The following is a 16,008-nucleotide window of genomic DNA, read 5'->3' on the forward strand; positions in this document are numbered from 1 at the left end:
ACACTATGTACATTGGTGATAGATCTGTACTATCACATTCACCCCTTCTTGGAGAATTGACCCGGGAAAAAAAAAAAAAAAAACGAGGGAGAGAATGAAAAGGAAGGGGTAGGTCAAGGACTGTAGCGGTCAGGGGGTCTGACCATCCGGCGTGACCGCCGTGGTGCCGGGATTGGGGTCGCTGGAGTGGTGTCACCAGCGGGCTCATCGGGTGCGACTGCTCCGTCGCTCAATTCCCCAGTCGTTTTGTCGGCAGGGTGGCCCGAGTCATTGGGGTGCTGTTGGTCCTTCTGTTGCGGCACGGGGCCTGGAGCATAAGGAGTTGGGGGGTTTGCTGGGTCTACCGCGTCCTGAGCTAGGTCCCGCACCGAAACAGTGTCCTCCCGCCCGTCTGGGAACTCCACGTATGCGTAACGTGGGTTCGCGTGGAGTAGAGTCACTCGGTCGACCAAGGGGTCGTTCTTTGAGTGCCGGACGTGGCGTCGCAAAAGGACGGGGCCAGGGACGGTGAGCCATGCCGGTACAGTGGTTCCCGATTCGGATTTCCTCGGGAAAAGGAACATCCTTTCGTGGGGGGTGGCATTTGTTGCAGTACATAGGAGGGAGCGGATGGAGTGTAAGGCACTAGTGAGAACCTCCTGCCAGTGAGAGGTGGGGAGACCTTTAGACCGGAGAGCCAGTGTAACCGCTCTCCATATGGTGGCATTCTCCCTCTCGACCTGGCCATTACCGCGTGGGTTATAGCTCGTGGTCCTGCTTGAAGCAATACCACACTCCAGAAGGTACTGTTGCAGCTCTGCACTCATGAATGAGGACCCCCTATCACTGTGGATGGAATTGGGGTACCCGAAGATGGTGAAAATACTGTGAAGGGCCTGTATCACTGAGGTGGCAGTGGTGTCTGGGCAGGCCACAGCGAATGGGAAGCGGGAGTATTCGTCGATGGCCGTAAGGATGTAGGTATTACGGTTGGTCGACGGTAGGGGTCCCTTAAAGTCTACGCTAAGACGCTCGAAGGGGCGGGTGGCTTTGATGACGTGGGAGTTATCCGGACGGAAGAAGTGGGGCTTGCATTTGGCGCACACCGAACAGGCTCGGGTCATGGAGCGGATCTCCTCAACTGTGTAGGGTAAGTTGCGCGCCTTGACAAAGTGAGCAAACCTAGTGACCCCTGGATGACAGTGCGCCTCATGGAGTTTCCGTAGTCTGTCCATCTGTATGCTGGCGCACGTCCCCCTGGAGAGCGCGTCAGGCGGGTCGTTGAGCTTACCAGGCCGGTACAGGATGTCATAGTTAAAGGTGGAGAGTTCGATTCTCCATCTGGCGATTTTGTCGTTTTTTATCTTACCACGCTGGGTGTTGCTGAACATGAAGGAGACCGCGCATTGATCAGTCAACAGTGTAAAGCGCCTCCCAGCGAGGTAATGTCTCCAACGACGTACCGCTTCAACTATGGCCTGGGCCTCCTTCTCGATCGAGGAGTGTCTACTCTCCGGACCCTGGAGGGTTCTGGAGAAGAAGGCTACAGGCCGACCGGCCTGGTTCAAGGTGGCTGCCAGGGCGAAGTCGGATGCATCGCTCTCGACTTGAAACGGGACAGACTCATCGATCGCGTGCAGCGTCGCAGCAGCGATGTCAGATTTGATTCGATCGAAAGCCGCTGTGGCTTCGGTCGAGAGGGGAAAAGAGGTGGTCTTGATAAGAGGACGTGCCTTGTCGGCGTAGTTTGGAACCCATTGGGCGTAATAAGAGAAAAGGCCCAGGCAGCGTTTGAGAGCTTTCTGGGTATGTGGGGGGGGTAAGTCCATTAAGGGACGCATGCGGTCAGGATCTGGCATGACTATCCCGTTTTCCACCACACAACCTAGAATAGCGAGTCGTGTGGTCCGGAAAACACACTTGTCCAAATTGTAAGTCAGGTTTAGCTGACGGGCAGTTTGAAGAAATTTGTCTAGGTTGGCGTCATGGTCCTGCATGTCGTGGCCGCAGATGGTGATATTGTCCAGATACGGGAAGGTAGCGGTTAGCCCGTTCTGGTCCACCATCCTGTCCATTTCCCGCTGGAAGACCGCGACACCATTTGTGACCCCGAATGGTACCCTGAGAAATTGATATAGCCGCCCATTCGCTTCAAAGGCCGTGAATGGTCGGTCCTCGCAGCGGATCGGGAGCTGGTGGTAGGCCGAACGTAGGTCAATAGTGGAGAAAATGCGGTACTGGGCGATCTGGTTCACCACATCCGTGATGCGTGGCAGGGGGTACGCATCCAGGAGTGTGAAGCGGTTAATGGTCTGGCTATAGTCGACCACCATCCGTAGTTTTTCCCCATTCTTGACAACCACCACCTGGGCTCTCCAGGGGCTTGAACTGGGTTCGATGATGCCCTCATCCAGCAATCTACGCACCTCACTCCTAATGAATTGCCTGTTTTCGTAACTATATTGCCGACTTTTGGTGGCCACAGGCTTCCAGCCAGGGGTGAGGTTTGCGAAGAGTGCTGGCGGGGCAATCCGGAGTGTGGAAAGGCCGCAGGATTGGCCCCGGGGCACGGGGGCGGGTTGCTCGGGTGCTTCGGGAGTGGGGCGATGGCAGACCGAGAGGGGGGCGTGGGGTCCCCCAAAGTGTAGGGACACCGTTTGGAACTGACACTGGAAGTCTAATCCCAGCAACACTGGGGCGCACAATTGGGGAAGGACGAATAATTTAAAGTGGGTGACCGTCACGCCCTGTACTTCCAGCGTGGCGATGCAATACCCCTTTATCCCAGTCGAGTGCGACCTCGTCGCTAATGAGATCCTCTGGGTAGTGGGGATAATGTCAAGTCCCCAACGGAGGGCCAGATCTGGCTGGATAAAACTGTCAGTTGACCCAGAGTCAAATAAGCAATTGGTGTAGTGTCCATGCACTTTAATCAGTTCCATTGCTCTGGTGAGGGGATGAGAGCATTGCTGGTTTAATGTTATTGAAGCAGTTGACAGGCGAGTTTTGCGCGATGACGTCACGCAACGGGATGACGTCACGCAACGGGATGACGTAGTCAACGCTCGAGGAGCAGGTTGGAGAACCTCCCGGAAGTGCTGTTGTGGCGGGTGAATGGTAAGTAGTGGTGTTTGTAGTTGCTCGTGATCGGTGGTCGGGCCCTGGCGGTCGTCAGCGATGGACGCTAGGGTGAGCACCTGGTTGGCCGCGGGGGTGTCTGTGGCGGCAGCAGCAGCGGCGGTAGCGTCGGCCCCGGGGGTGTCCGTGGCGGCGGCAGCAGCGGCTGTAGCGTCGGCCCCGGAGGTGTCCGTGGCGGCGGCAGCAGCGGCGGTAGCGTCGGCCCCGGGGGTGTCTGTGGCGGCGGCGGCAGCAGCGGCGATAGCGTCGGCCCCGGGGGTGGCTGTGGCGGCGGCAGCAGCGGCGATAGCGTCGGCCCCGGGGGTGTCTGTGGCGGCGGCGGCAACAGCGGCGATAGCGTCGGCCCCGGGGGTGGCTGTGGCGGCGGCAGCAGTGGCGGTAGTGTTAAGTGTTCCGCACGGGGGCGAGAGGCGGGCCATCACCATGGTTGCGACGGTGGGTTGCCCCTTCCGGGTTCGGCGTCTCCGTGACGTCAGGCGTTGCCGTGCAGGGGAGCCCTCGCTCTCATTGGACGAGAGCTCTGGGGAAGAAGAGTTTGAATGGGATAGTGGCGGTTGAGCTTCACACGAGGCACTGTGTTTGCTGGCGGCCATTTTAGACCTACAGACTGCAGCAAAGTGGCCCTTTTTAAGGCACTTCTGGCACCTGGCTTTTCTTGCTGGGCACTGAGACCTGCTGTGCTTGTCCCTCCCGCAGAAATAACATTTCGGGTTCGCACGGGGCAGGGTAGCAGCAGCCGACAGGCCGTCAGGGGTAGGGTAGAAGGGCACTCTACTCACATCAGAACGAGGGGTCCAGTCCCTAGAGAGCTCGGTGGACTTTAAGGCTGCATCCTCCATTGTGATTGCAATCCGGGCCACGTCCTCTAGTTTTTCTACCCCTTGCTCGAGCAAACGCAGCCTCACTTCGTTCGATCGGAGCCCGGCCACATAGGCATCCCGGACGAGGTCGCTAGTGATCTCGGCAGCAGTTTTGTCCACACAGTTACAGTCCTTGCCCAATGCCTTTAATACTTGTAAATATGCCCTGCTGGACTCACCGGGCTGTTGTTTCCTCGACGCAAGCATGAGCCGGGCATGAACTCTGTTCACCGGTTGATCATACAGTTCTTTCAGTACCTTTATGGCTGCGGTGTAAGTGGTCTCATCCTGGATGTTCTCGTAGACTCTCAAGGACACCATAGACAGCAATGCTGTTAGACGCTGGTTATCCTCCTCCACCCGAATGAATCTCAGGAAGTTTTCAAAGTTCAGCAGCCAGAAGTTAAAGGCTTTGAATGATGTAGCTGACTGTGGGTCGATAACAAGTTTTTCTGGCCGAGTTAAACGCTCCATCCCTTTCAAAAAAAATTCTTTTTGCTAATAAAATTGTAGAGCTCGTCGAAAGAACCAAAGACTTGTTGATCCAAACCAAGGCTTTTATTAGCAAAAGACCGGAGCTCTTCACAGGTGGCCGACCAGTCCGGAATGATCCGACCTGGCTAGGGACACAACCCTTTAAGGCCCAAACAATAGGTGTGGCTTAGCTCTCAGCCAATCGCTGTAAGCACAGTCTAGATACAGTAACTATATACACTATGTACATTGGTGATAGATCTGTACTATCACACGGCTGAAGAGTTAGTTTGCAGAGTATGAGCATGAATGTTGTGGCATGCAATGATGGTTGTCAAGGGATTCCGCTAGATGGAGATCAGCTGAAGACACAGCGCTGGTGACCACAGGGTCAGGCCTCACTGTGGGGGTGGTGACCCCAGGGTCAGACCACACAGGACAGGTGATCTGATGTTCTCACTTTTTTATGTTTTCACAGTACGGAATAAAAAAGAAAGAGGAAAAGGAAGCTGAGGCTATGGCAGCCATGGAAGCTCAGGCTGAGGGGAGCTTGACAAGGCCCAAAAAAGCCATTCCAACTGGCTGTGGAGATGAGGATGAAGAAGAGGAAAGCATTCTGGACACTGTCTTGAAATATCTTCCTGGGCCTCTCCAAGACATGTTCAAGAAGTAATGATTTCAGTTCTCTGCAGAATAACTCTTGATTTGTTGCTCAGTGTAAACCATTCTCATTATAACATGGGAATGTCACCATCCCACCTCCGTAGGGTGTGACAGGCCATCAGATCCTGTGTAGTGGCATGGAATCTTCATAGCACTGGACGTCCACCACGAATCTGTGTAGCACATGAAATAACCTCACCTGATAAGCCATGTTTATAGTCAAATAACATCTACAAATGTAATAGTGAAAAGAAGAAACTTAACTTTTTATCAGTATATGATCAGTTTGATCATAGGGCTCCATTTGGGTTTGAGACAATATTCATTCATCATACTGGTTAAATACTGCATCAGGCCAATGCCTACAACCAATACCACCATTCCACCCTCTGATCCTGATTTCTGATGTCAGTCAATGGCAATATTCAAATGTGGTGGAACTGGTTGAACAATTGGATTTTGGCTGTGATGAAATGGTCTGTCGTTTACACATTTCTGTCCAATTCTGTATCCTGCTCTGTTGAAGGGGCTTTAAAAAGACACAAAAATGGCTAAGGATGGATTGAGTATTTGGCCCATTGCTGCACAGCTTCATTTCCAGATTTTAGCTTTTCATCATGCAACTGTACACCAGAAGTGTGTTGTTTTTGAATGCGATGCTGCCACTTCCAGACTTGGTTGTTCATTGGCATGTTATGTTAGATTAACACTCTGTGGACAATAGCCAGAGGAACAGACTCTGTGAAGATGAGCGTGATACTCATGTGTGCTAGTAGAATTCACTCAGTATCATTAGTAATGCATCTGCTGGTAACCACTCTACCAGATACTCAGCAACAGACACGAGATGGATAGACTAAAACTACTGCAGTCTCGTCAAGGAGAAGCTGTGCAGTTCCTCATTAATGTGGCTAAAACTGGTTAATTTCCCACCACTAAATTGCAAACATTTTGCCAGTTTAAGTGGCCAATCAAAGTTTGGGGCATTTGATAATGTAAAATTAGGATTATAGTAGTGAAATTCTCTTGGAGCTGTGCCATATTCTTTAATTGTTCTTTCAAAATGTCACAATACATCGTGACGATGGGAAGTTCCAGGAGAAGGCTACAGGTTCTGCAGAGTTGACAGGAATGGAGGCGAAGACCACTCATAGACTGGCGAGGGGTGGGGGTGGCGTGTGGGGCTTACCCAGCTCTACACACAACATCACATTCTGTAAAACAGACACAAGGCAATAACAAGATGGGGGTGGAATCTTTGCTGCCACGACCCATTGATTTCAGCTCAGTTAACTTTTATAGGATTCTGCTAGGCCCCCATTTGTCACAGATTAAGTATCTTGTTTGCCATAATATGTATTAAAACCTGTCAGAATTGTAAATAGTTAATATATACAAAATTAAGCCATTTAAAATTGATATGACAAATAGATCATATTGCTGGATATGGGAATCTCCCATGCAAACCATCACTGTGACCTTCCAGGTAATGTGGAGAATTCTTGTCATTTGAGGAGTTTTGTGCTTCCTTAGAGGTGAACCCACCAGATCTTGGGTACTGTGCTTCCTCAGCGCTGCCAGCTGACACAATATTTTTATTCACCCTGGTTTTATCAACATTATGCTGAGCCCCAACAGCAAGCACTTCCCAGGATTTGCTGATGAGAGTGGCTGAAGTTAAGGCCCAGGGGTCCTATTCATTGTACAGTGACGTTAGGCATGAAGAGTCGCTCTTTATCCCTTTCACATGTTGTCTCTTGCGATTGCAGATCACTGTGGGTTTTCAGGTGGTTTTTGAGATTAACAATGTATGTGGACTCCATCACAATCAGACAGGAAGGGGGTTCTGGGCATAGGGGTGGGGGGCCGGGTGGAGTGTGAGGGGGTTCTGGGCAAGGGAGGTGGGAGTTCTGGGCGGAGAGGTGGGAGAGAGTGAGGAGGCTCTGGGCAGGGTGGGGGAGTGAGGGGTTCTGGGTAGGGGAGGAAGAGTGTGAGGGGGTTCTGGGTGGGAGGGAGGAAGAGTGTGAGGGGGTTCTGGGTGGGAGGGAGGAAGAGTGTGAGGGGGTTCTGGGTGGGGGGATTGGGGGGTGGTTCTGCGTAGGGTGGATGAGGTGGGTGTGAGAGGATTCTGGGTGTGGAAAAGAGTTCTGGGCAGGGGGTAGGGGGAATGTGAGGGGGGTAGTCCCTCCTCCTGTTGCTCACAACACAGGGCCTCTATCTGGACGATGCCTGCACCGGTTTCCCAGTTCTCACCTTTTCCATCTTTAGGGCGTAGATTCCCAGGAGCCGGTGAGAATGCTACAATTTTCAAGGAGATTTTGAACACATCCTTGGATATTTCCCTCCATCTGCCTGAGACTCTCTTTTTGCGACAGAACCCTGAACTGTTTGGGTATCTGGCACTGGGCATGTGGACAACATAGTCTGCCAATGGGACCAAGACTGAGTCTAGGGATGTCGCATTGGGAGAGGACCATTCCCCCCCCACCCCCCATTGTTTCCCATTTTCCAATAGATTTGGAAGATTTTGCAGAGATGGTGTTGTTGATACCTCTCACATGGTGTAGAGTGCATGCCTTTCACCCCGTGGAGAGCAGATTTCTCTCTGGGAAACCAAGCTTTGTGTCAGGTTTGAGGTTTTGAGCTCATGTGCTGCATGCCTTTGAAAAAGCCAAACCACTGGGTCTGTGCAAAATTTGTTCCATTCTTATTGTTGAATTCTGTCATCAGCAAATGCTTGCGGACATCTCTTTAATCTACTTGCTCACCATCTCCTCCCTACCCTAGCCCTTCCACACATTGCCCAGAGTTCTCTTCCCCCTCCCTATCCTCACCCCATTCCCTCACTCATTGTGCTTCTCAACTTTATCCCTACCTCTTCCTGATTCCATGCTCTTGTAAAACCAGTGAAAATCACTCATGCAAATCTCAGAGTTCAAATTTGATTCTTTAAACCTATGTGTTTTTGCTTAATTTCAATTAAACCAAAGAAAGACGAGCTCCTGAGTTTTGTTGAAGCATTGTGGCTATCGATCGCTGTGGAAGGGTGCAGCTTCTCTCAGGTATTGGTTCTGGCATCACTCACATCACCGGGTGGATTAGTTCACCAAGGAAAAGGAGCCAAAACTCACAATGAGGAGAATAAAAAGCAAATCTCCTCTGACAAGGATTTATAAACACCACATATTTCAACAGAGAAAGCCATAATGTAGGCTTGGCAGTCTTAAATGTTTTGTCCAAAAAGACAGGTCTGCCAAATGTTTATACAGACAATCACCAAGACTGCGAGAAGTCCTGAACAATAAATATATGGGCATTGTGCAAAGTAATGATTTGGTGACTGAGGTAGACAGAAAAGCAATAATATTCCACCTGATCTCATTCCCAAGCCAGGTAATCACTGACTTCTGAGACAGGGTCAAATATCCATGGACACTCCAATCCCTTCAGATACCCACCCAGAGCTGTGGTAAAATTACCTTAGTGGCTGGGAAATTCCTGAAGCTCCTGGCAGTTTCTGGCATCAGTTGGCCAGTGTTTAGGCTTCGGACAAAGTTTTGTGAGTAAATTCCCCTAGGAATGAGATGATAAATGCACTTGAAACCAGCATTCAACATCCTCAATGTCAGGTAGGTGTTGGTTCATCAGACCAAAGCGAATGAATTTAACCCAAATTAGAACAGTGATCTTCATTGATCTCCCAAATTAAATAACCACATGGTTTCAATTACCTTCTTGTTTGACCTCATTTCAATTACCCTGCAGTAACTTACTTCAAACAGCTTCTAAACCAGTGGCTTTCAAACTTTTTCTTCCCACTCACATACCTTCTTAAGTAATCCCTATGCCATAGGTGCTCTGTGATTAGTAAGGTATTACTTAAGGTGGTATTCAAGTGGAAAGAAAAAGTTTGAAAAACATTGTTCTAAACTAATAAAAAAGTACAAGTGTTCCAAATATCAAAGAGTTTAAATGCAATTAAAGGTTGCCAAGCCTCTGAACATGAGACTGCAATATATCTATTAACAATATTATTCTTTGTGAATTTGTCCAGTTATCTGTAGTCTTCCAGTTAAGTGTGAACGTTCCTTGTTCTGGTTTTCATCGTGTCTACACAGAAACATCCTCATTTTACAGATATGAGTTAAGGTTACACTGTGGCTCAAACCGTTGGTGTGACCTGAATAGGAATGTCTGCTCGATTTTCAAATGCTATACTCACCTTTTTCCATTAAACGTTTGAACCATCTGTTTTACCCGTTGAAATGTTATAGGCAAGTCCTACTGGTAGTTCAGAGCTTATATGTGTGTTTTGTGTAACTTGGTGAGTTTTGTAATGTGAAGGATTCTCTCCTGCTTCACATGAAGTGCATGTGTGCTCTCTAATAGCAATGTAAGGAGAATTGTGTTAACATAACAGCTGTGGTCACAGTGCATGCCCTTCATATAGAAGTTACAGTAATGTTCAGCCACAGTGAAAATAAAATGATTTCACTCAAATTTGTTTCTCATCGACTTATTTGCCAAAATTAAATTTGAATTAGTGGCCTTCATCTGTCACAGGATGAAATAGGGGAGTGGACTGTGGTAAGTACCTGTGACGTTCGAGGCTTTGGGAGCTTGGATGGGCTGGTGGGTGGCTGGAACTGAATGTTAAGTCTGAATTCGGAGTGTCGGGAGCTTGGATGGGTGGGTGGGCAGCCAGAACTGGGTGTTAAGTCAGAATTTGGGGTGTTTGGAGCTCAGATGGGTGGGATGGTGGCCAGGACCAGGTGGTAAGTCTGCATTCAGAGTGTCAGGAACTTGGATGGACAGGCAGCTGGGACTGGGTGGTAAGTTTGCATTTTGAGTATCGGGAGCTTAGATGGGTGTTCAGGGCATCAGGAGCTCAGATAGGAAAGTGGCTGGGGAGTCAGGAGTTTGGATGGGCAGGAGGTTGGGGCTTTGGGAGCTCAGGTGGGTCAGTGGCCATGGCCAAAAATGGTGGGGGTGGGGGGTTGACGTTTACGTGCGATGCATGGAAAAAAGCAGATTGAAGCAGACTTTTACACTGTATTGACTATTACATGAGTATACATAGTAATAGGTGGATATGGGAGGGCAGGCACAATAAAGAGATGTCCTCCTCCTTCAAAAAAACATGGCTTCCCCTCCCCCACCATCAACTCAGCCCTTATCCACATCTCAATTTCCTGCACATCTGCCCTGAAATGTAGTATGGACAGGATTCCTATCAACACACCAGCCTCCGTGTCTAACACATTTTCCTCTAACATTTTCACCACTTACCACCTATCCCAGCAAAAGACACTCTCCCCTCTCCGCCTTCCACAGGAACTGCTCCCTGTGTGACTCCTTCATCCACTCATCCCTTCCTGCTAATTGCCCCCTTGGCATCTACCCCTGTGACTGCAGGAGGTGCTGCACTTGCTCCCACACCTCTGCCCTCACCACCATTGTAAATCTGCAGGGATCATCTACTGCATGCAGTGCTCCCGTTGTGTCCTCTAAATAGGAGAGACTGGATACAGACTGGAGATCATTTCGCTGAGTGAGGGATCTCCCAGTGGCAACCCATTTCAATCCTAGACCCCATTCCCATACCGACATGTCTGTGCAAGGCCTCAGAATCAGAATTTATTGTCAGGAACGTGTCACAAAATTCTATGTTTTGCGGCAGCATTACGGGTGCAAAGTTGCGATAAATTTCATTTTTAAAAAATATATAAATTAGTGCAAAAGAAAATGAGGTAGTACCTGTAGTTCATTGCACATTCAGAAATCCAATTACACCCAAATGAACTACAACCCCAGTACGTTTTAAACCGTGGGGGTAAACTGGAGCACCGGAGGGAACCCATGCAGACACAGGGAAAAGGTACAAACTTATTACAGACAGTGCCAGATTCGAACCCAAGTTGCCAGTGCTGTTACGGCGTTGTGTTAACCGCTACACTAACTGTGCCACCCTCTTTAGGCCAACTTTTCGGATGAAGGATCTCTCACAGCTGGCCTTTGAACCTTTGGATATTCTGACTTGACCAGAGATATTGGGCTGACCAGCGTGAGACTCGTTCATGCACATTTTCTCTGCCACCTTTCACTAGGTCAACCTTCAAACCTCACTGTCTCTTCTCCTGTGCTTTGGATTTCCAGGGCCTGACCCACTCCTTCAAACAGCGGATGATGCTGGAAATCTGAAAAGAAAAAAACCAGAAGAAAATGCCAGTGCAACTCAGCAGGTTGGGCAGTGCGTGTGGAGAGAAACATGGAGTTGACAACTCAGATGACAACCTTTCTTAATCTTGATGAAACTTCATTGTCCTGAAATGATACTTGCTTCCTGACCTCTTGAGAGTTTCCTGAAGTTTCTGATTTTTAAAAAAACCATACAGCACAGTAACAGGTCCTTCTGGCCAATATTAGCCTCCAAACCCTATGCTTTGAAGGATGGGAGGAAACTAGAAAACCCAAGCAGACACAGACAGAATGTACAAACTCCTTACAGACAGCACCAGATTCGAGCCTAGGTTGCTGGTGTTGTAAATGTGTTGGCCTAACCGCTACACTAACCATGCCACCCATGTTTGTTTCTGTGCTAGAGATGAACTGAACATCTACTGATGTCAAAAGAACAAATGCAATCACACGTATGCCTATGCATCTGAACTGCCCAAACCATCCACTCTACCCCATGTGCCCATAGTTCCTTTGTACCTTTTAATCAAAGGTTCACCAAATAATGCTCTCCACACTACAAATGTTTTTCAGGCATTTCTTTTGCTGCATTTAGGCCTCAATATTTGATCATTAATATACATTTGGCAGAAATCAATACAAATACTGGGAGTAGAAACAGACCATTTCCTTCACAAACTGATCCATTATTCGGTGAAATTGTGCTTGATCTGATTTTGGCTTCAAATTATCTTTCTTCCTCAAATGGCAGAGTCTTTGACTTCTAAAACCCCAGACTTGCCTTGAATATACAGGACTCACCTTCTACATTTTCCGCTGCCTAGGAAAGACAGCCAACATACTGAAGGAGCCTGGATACAATCTCTATTCCCTTGTTTTATTGGGAAGAAGGCACATGAGTGTGAAACTGCACATCAACAAGCTTAAAGACAGTTTCTTCACTACAGCCATCGGGCTCCTGAATGATCCCCACCATAGAGCTCCCATGCTGCCCTTGCTTGGGACTAATTGATTCTTTGGCTTGGCTTCGCGGACGAAAATTTATGGAGGGGTAATGTCCATGTCAGCTGCAGGCTCGTTTGTGGCTGACAAGTCTGATGCGGGACAAATGCTCCCATTATAACTGTAACTTTAACCATGTAACTGTAACCATGAAACCATGTAACTGCACTCTGGTCCTTCTACTTTACACAGCTGTATGAATGCCAGAGTTGACCTGCTAAATTGCCCAGAGAAGAACCCTTCTCACTGTTCCAGGTATAATGTGTCAAATAAACTTCAAACTTATATTTAAAAATTGCTCAAATCTGATCAACCTATGCATTTCATACCTGGAATCAATCTCATGATCTTTCTTTGAACTCAGATGACAAATCTACCCCACCTTACGTCATGAGACTAAAACAGTAAACAATAGTCAAAGCATGGCCTTAACAATGACTGTAAGGGATTACTTAAGGTGGTATGTGAGTGGAAAAGGAAGGTTGAGAATCACTGCTCTAGACCCAATTTTTACTGAAATATTTTGCTTGAGAAAAATTGTCATTGGCCATTTCCTTTGGAGTTATGAAACCGTGCACATAACGAGTCAATTAGGGACGATTAAAGCAGTGGTTTTCAACCTTTTTCTTTCCACCCACATACCAAAATCTCTTACTAATCACAGAGCACCAATGGCATAGGTATGTGAATGGAAAGAAAAAGGTTGAGAACTACTGATTCAGATAAAGGGATTAAAAGTAACATTAGCAAATTTGTAGAGGACACAAAGCTGGGAGGCAGTGTGAAATGTGAGGAGGATGTTATGAGAATGCAGGGTGACTTGGACAGGTTGGGTAAGTGGGAAGATGTAGTTTAATGTGAATAAATGTGAGGTTATTCACTTTGGAGGCAAGAACAGGAAGGCAGATTACTATCTGAATGGTGTCAAGTTAGGAAAAGGGGAAGTACAAAGAGATCTAGGTGTCCTTGTTCATCAGTCACTGAAAGTAAGCATGCAGGTACAGCAGGCAGTGAAGAAATGTTAATGGCATGTTGGCCTTCATAATGAGGGGAGTTGAGGGTAGGAGCAAGGAGGTCCTTCTGCAGTTGTACAGGGCTCTGGTAAGACCTTTTAAGGTTTGTGCAGTTTTGGTCTCCAAGTTTGAGGAAGGACATTCTTGCAATTGAGGGAATGCAGCATAGGTTCATGAGGATAATTCCCAGAATGGCAGGACTGTCATATGTTGAAAGATTGGAGAGACTGGGCTTGTATACAGTGGAAGTTAAAAGGATGAGAGGGGATCTGATTGAAACATACAAGATTATTAAGGGATTAAACGTGCTAGAGGCAGGAATCATGTTCTCAATGTTGGAGAAGTCCAGAACCAGAGGCCAAATTTTAAGAATAAGGGGTAGGCCAATTAGAACGGAATTGAGGAAAAAAATTTTCACCCAGTGAGTTGTGGATCTGTGGAATGCTCTGCCTCAGAAGACAGTGGAGAGCAGTTCTCTGGAAGCTTTCAAGAAAGAGTTAGATAGAGCAGAGTCAAGGGATATGGGGAGAAGGCAGGAACGGGGTACTGATTATAGATGATCAACCATGAATGGTGGTGTTGGTTCTAAGGGCTGAATGGCCCACTCCTGTCTCATCTATTCAGGCAAAAAGACATCCGTGCTGGCCTTTATGTAAACACTCAATCACAGGAATGTGATAGATGTAGGAAGGTGGGCCCCTGGGTGGGGATCAGAGACAAGGCTGATACTCATCAGCCCCCTCCCCAACTCCCCACCATGATCTTCAATCATTTAAGAGGCAGAGACCTAACCCAGCTCTAGTGCTCCAGAACCAATTGAACAAGAGTTTCCAGTGCAGCTACCACACATAGTTCAAGTTTGTGAAAAATTGATCAGATACATCGTATTGATGAAGACCGACAGATCCAACCCAGATAATTACCACTACATTAGTCCAATGAAATAGTAAAAATTGATTTCTAAACTCTAGTGTCAGAATACAAAAGTCATTGGGAGAACACTCCATCCACACTACTCCATCTACACTAATACCAGTCTCCCTCCTCTGGTTGTCTCCAAATATTACTGTAGCCTTAGTCCAAACACAGACCAAAAGTCTGAGCTCCAGCAGGTCAGGAGAGAATTCACTGACAATTCTGTTAGTCTTGTTTACCTATTGATCCAGACATGTCCCAACCCATTTGTCCAATCCCTCCCCATCCCAAACATCCAGACCCGTCCCTTCACCCAATCTCTGGGTACTCCTATCCAGGCACACATTCATCCTCGGTCCATATCTGCCATTTGTAGATGGTTCAACGCTGGACATTTCGTTTGGAAATGAGTGGGGCGTCAGTGAGGAGCATGTTGGGACCAATGACCATAGATCTATTAGTCAAAATAGTAATCCAAAAAATAGGATTAATCATCAAATTCTAAATTGGATCAAGGCTAATGTTGTTGATATTAGAATAGCCTTTTTGAAGGTTAGATTGGGAGAGCTGTTTTTTTCCAGGTAATGAGTGAGTGAGGGGGGCTTTTGAAAGGGAGCTGGGGAAAGTTCATGGACACCAGGTTCCTGTCAGAGTGAAGGACAAGGCTGGAAAGGTTAGGGAACCTTGGATGACCAAAGATATTGAGAATCTGGTCAAAAAGAAGTCCATTAGACATAGGAGCAGAAATAGGCTATTCAGTCCATCCTGTCTGCCCTACTTTTTAATCATGAGGTGATCCATTTTCCCATTCAGCCCCACTACCCAGTCTTCTTCCCATAACCTTTGATACCCTAGCTAATATAGAACATATCAATTTCTGAAAGAGGCATTTGTCAGGGATAGACAGATAGGCTGTGAATTCCTTGAGTATAGAGGTTAAAGAGAACACTTAAGAGCAAAGAGGAGGTATGTGATGGCTCTTATAGATAAGGTAAAGGAGAATTCAAAGAGGTTATACAAGAACATTACAGGCCAGAGAATAACTGGGGAAGGAATATGGCTTTTTAAAGATCAATGAGGTGATCTATATATGGAGCCATAAGATTTGGCTGAAGTACCAAGTGAGTATTTCTCATATTGCAGTGATATAAAACTGCTTAGACCACACTTGGAATACTGTGTGCAATTCTAGTCACCCCCATTACAGGAAGGATGTAAATGCTTTAGAAAGGATACAGAAGAGGTTTTCTGAACGTTGCATGGTTTAGAGTGTATGAGTTGAGAGAAGTCGGACAAAATTGGGTTGTTTTCTATCAAACATTCAGGCAGCACGGTAAATGTAGCGGTTAGCGCAATGACTTTACTGCGCTAATGATCAGGACTGGGGTTCAAATCCCATGCTGTCTGTAAGGAGTTTGTATGTTCTCCCTGTGTCTGTGTGGGTTTTCCTCTGACTGGGGGTGTAGGGGGGTGTAGGTTAATTGGGTATAAATTGAGTGGCACGGACTCGTGGGCCAAAATGGCCTGTCACCGTGCTGTTTGTGTAAATTTAAATTTAAAAAATGAGAGGGTGGACAGTCAGAATCTGTTTCCCAGGGTGGAAATGTCAAATACAGAGGACATAGGTTTAGGGTCAGAGAGGAACATTTAATTGAGATTTGGAAAGCATTTGTTTAATGCAGAGAATGGTGGGTGTCTGGAACAGGTTGCCGGGGGAAGTGGTGGTGAAAGCAGATACAATATTAGTTTTTAAGAAGCATTTAGAC

At 47.5% G+C, this 16,008-nt stretch overlaps 2 protein-coding genes across 7 annotated transcripts in view; one reads left to right on the plus strand and one right to left on the minus strand.

Annotated features, from left to right (window-relative positions):
• LOC138757939 (complexin-1) overlaps positions 1 to 6,964 on the plus strand; it is a 91,112-nt gene extending 84,148 nt beyond the window's left edge. For all 5 annotated transcript variants that reach the window (XM_069926119.1, XM_069926123.1, XM_069926122.1 and 2 more), the window contains one exon: positions 4,930 to 6,964. In XM_069926119.1, coding sequence (XP_069782220.1) covers positions 4,930 to 5,124 — 195 coding nt within the window. In that variant the 3' untranslated portion in view covers positions 5,125 to 6,964. The remainder of the gene's footprint in view (positions 1 to 4,929) is intronic.
• LOC138757936 (polycomb group RING finger protein 3) overlaps positions 6,119 to 16,008 on the minus strand; it is a 167,780-nt gene continuing 157,890 nt past the window's right edge. Inside the window, exons 13-15 of one of the 2 annotated variants that reach the window (XR_011353999.1) lie at positions 11,236 to 11,311; positions 8,594 to 8,687; positions 6,119 to 6,328 (exon numbers count right to left, since the gene is read on the minus strand). The gene's annotated coding sequence lies outside the window, so the exon portion shown is untranslated. The remainder of the gene's footprint in view (positions 6,329 to 8,593; positions 8,688 to 11,235; positions 11,312 to 16,008) is intronic. The other variant, XR_011353998.1, reaches the window with a different exon arrangement.

Source organism: Narcine bancroftii, chromosome 3, assembly GCF_036971445.1.
Source record: "Narcine bancroftii isolate sNarBan1 chromosome 3, sNarBan1.hap1, whole genome shotgun sequence".
NCBI classification, from domain to species: domain Eukaryota; kingdom Metazoa; phylum Chordata; class Chondrichthyes; order Torpediniformes; family Narcinidae; genus Narcine; species Narcine bancroftii.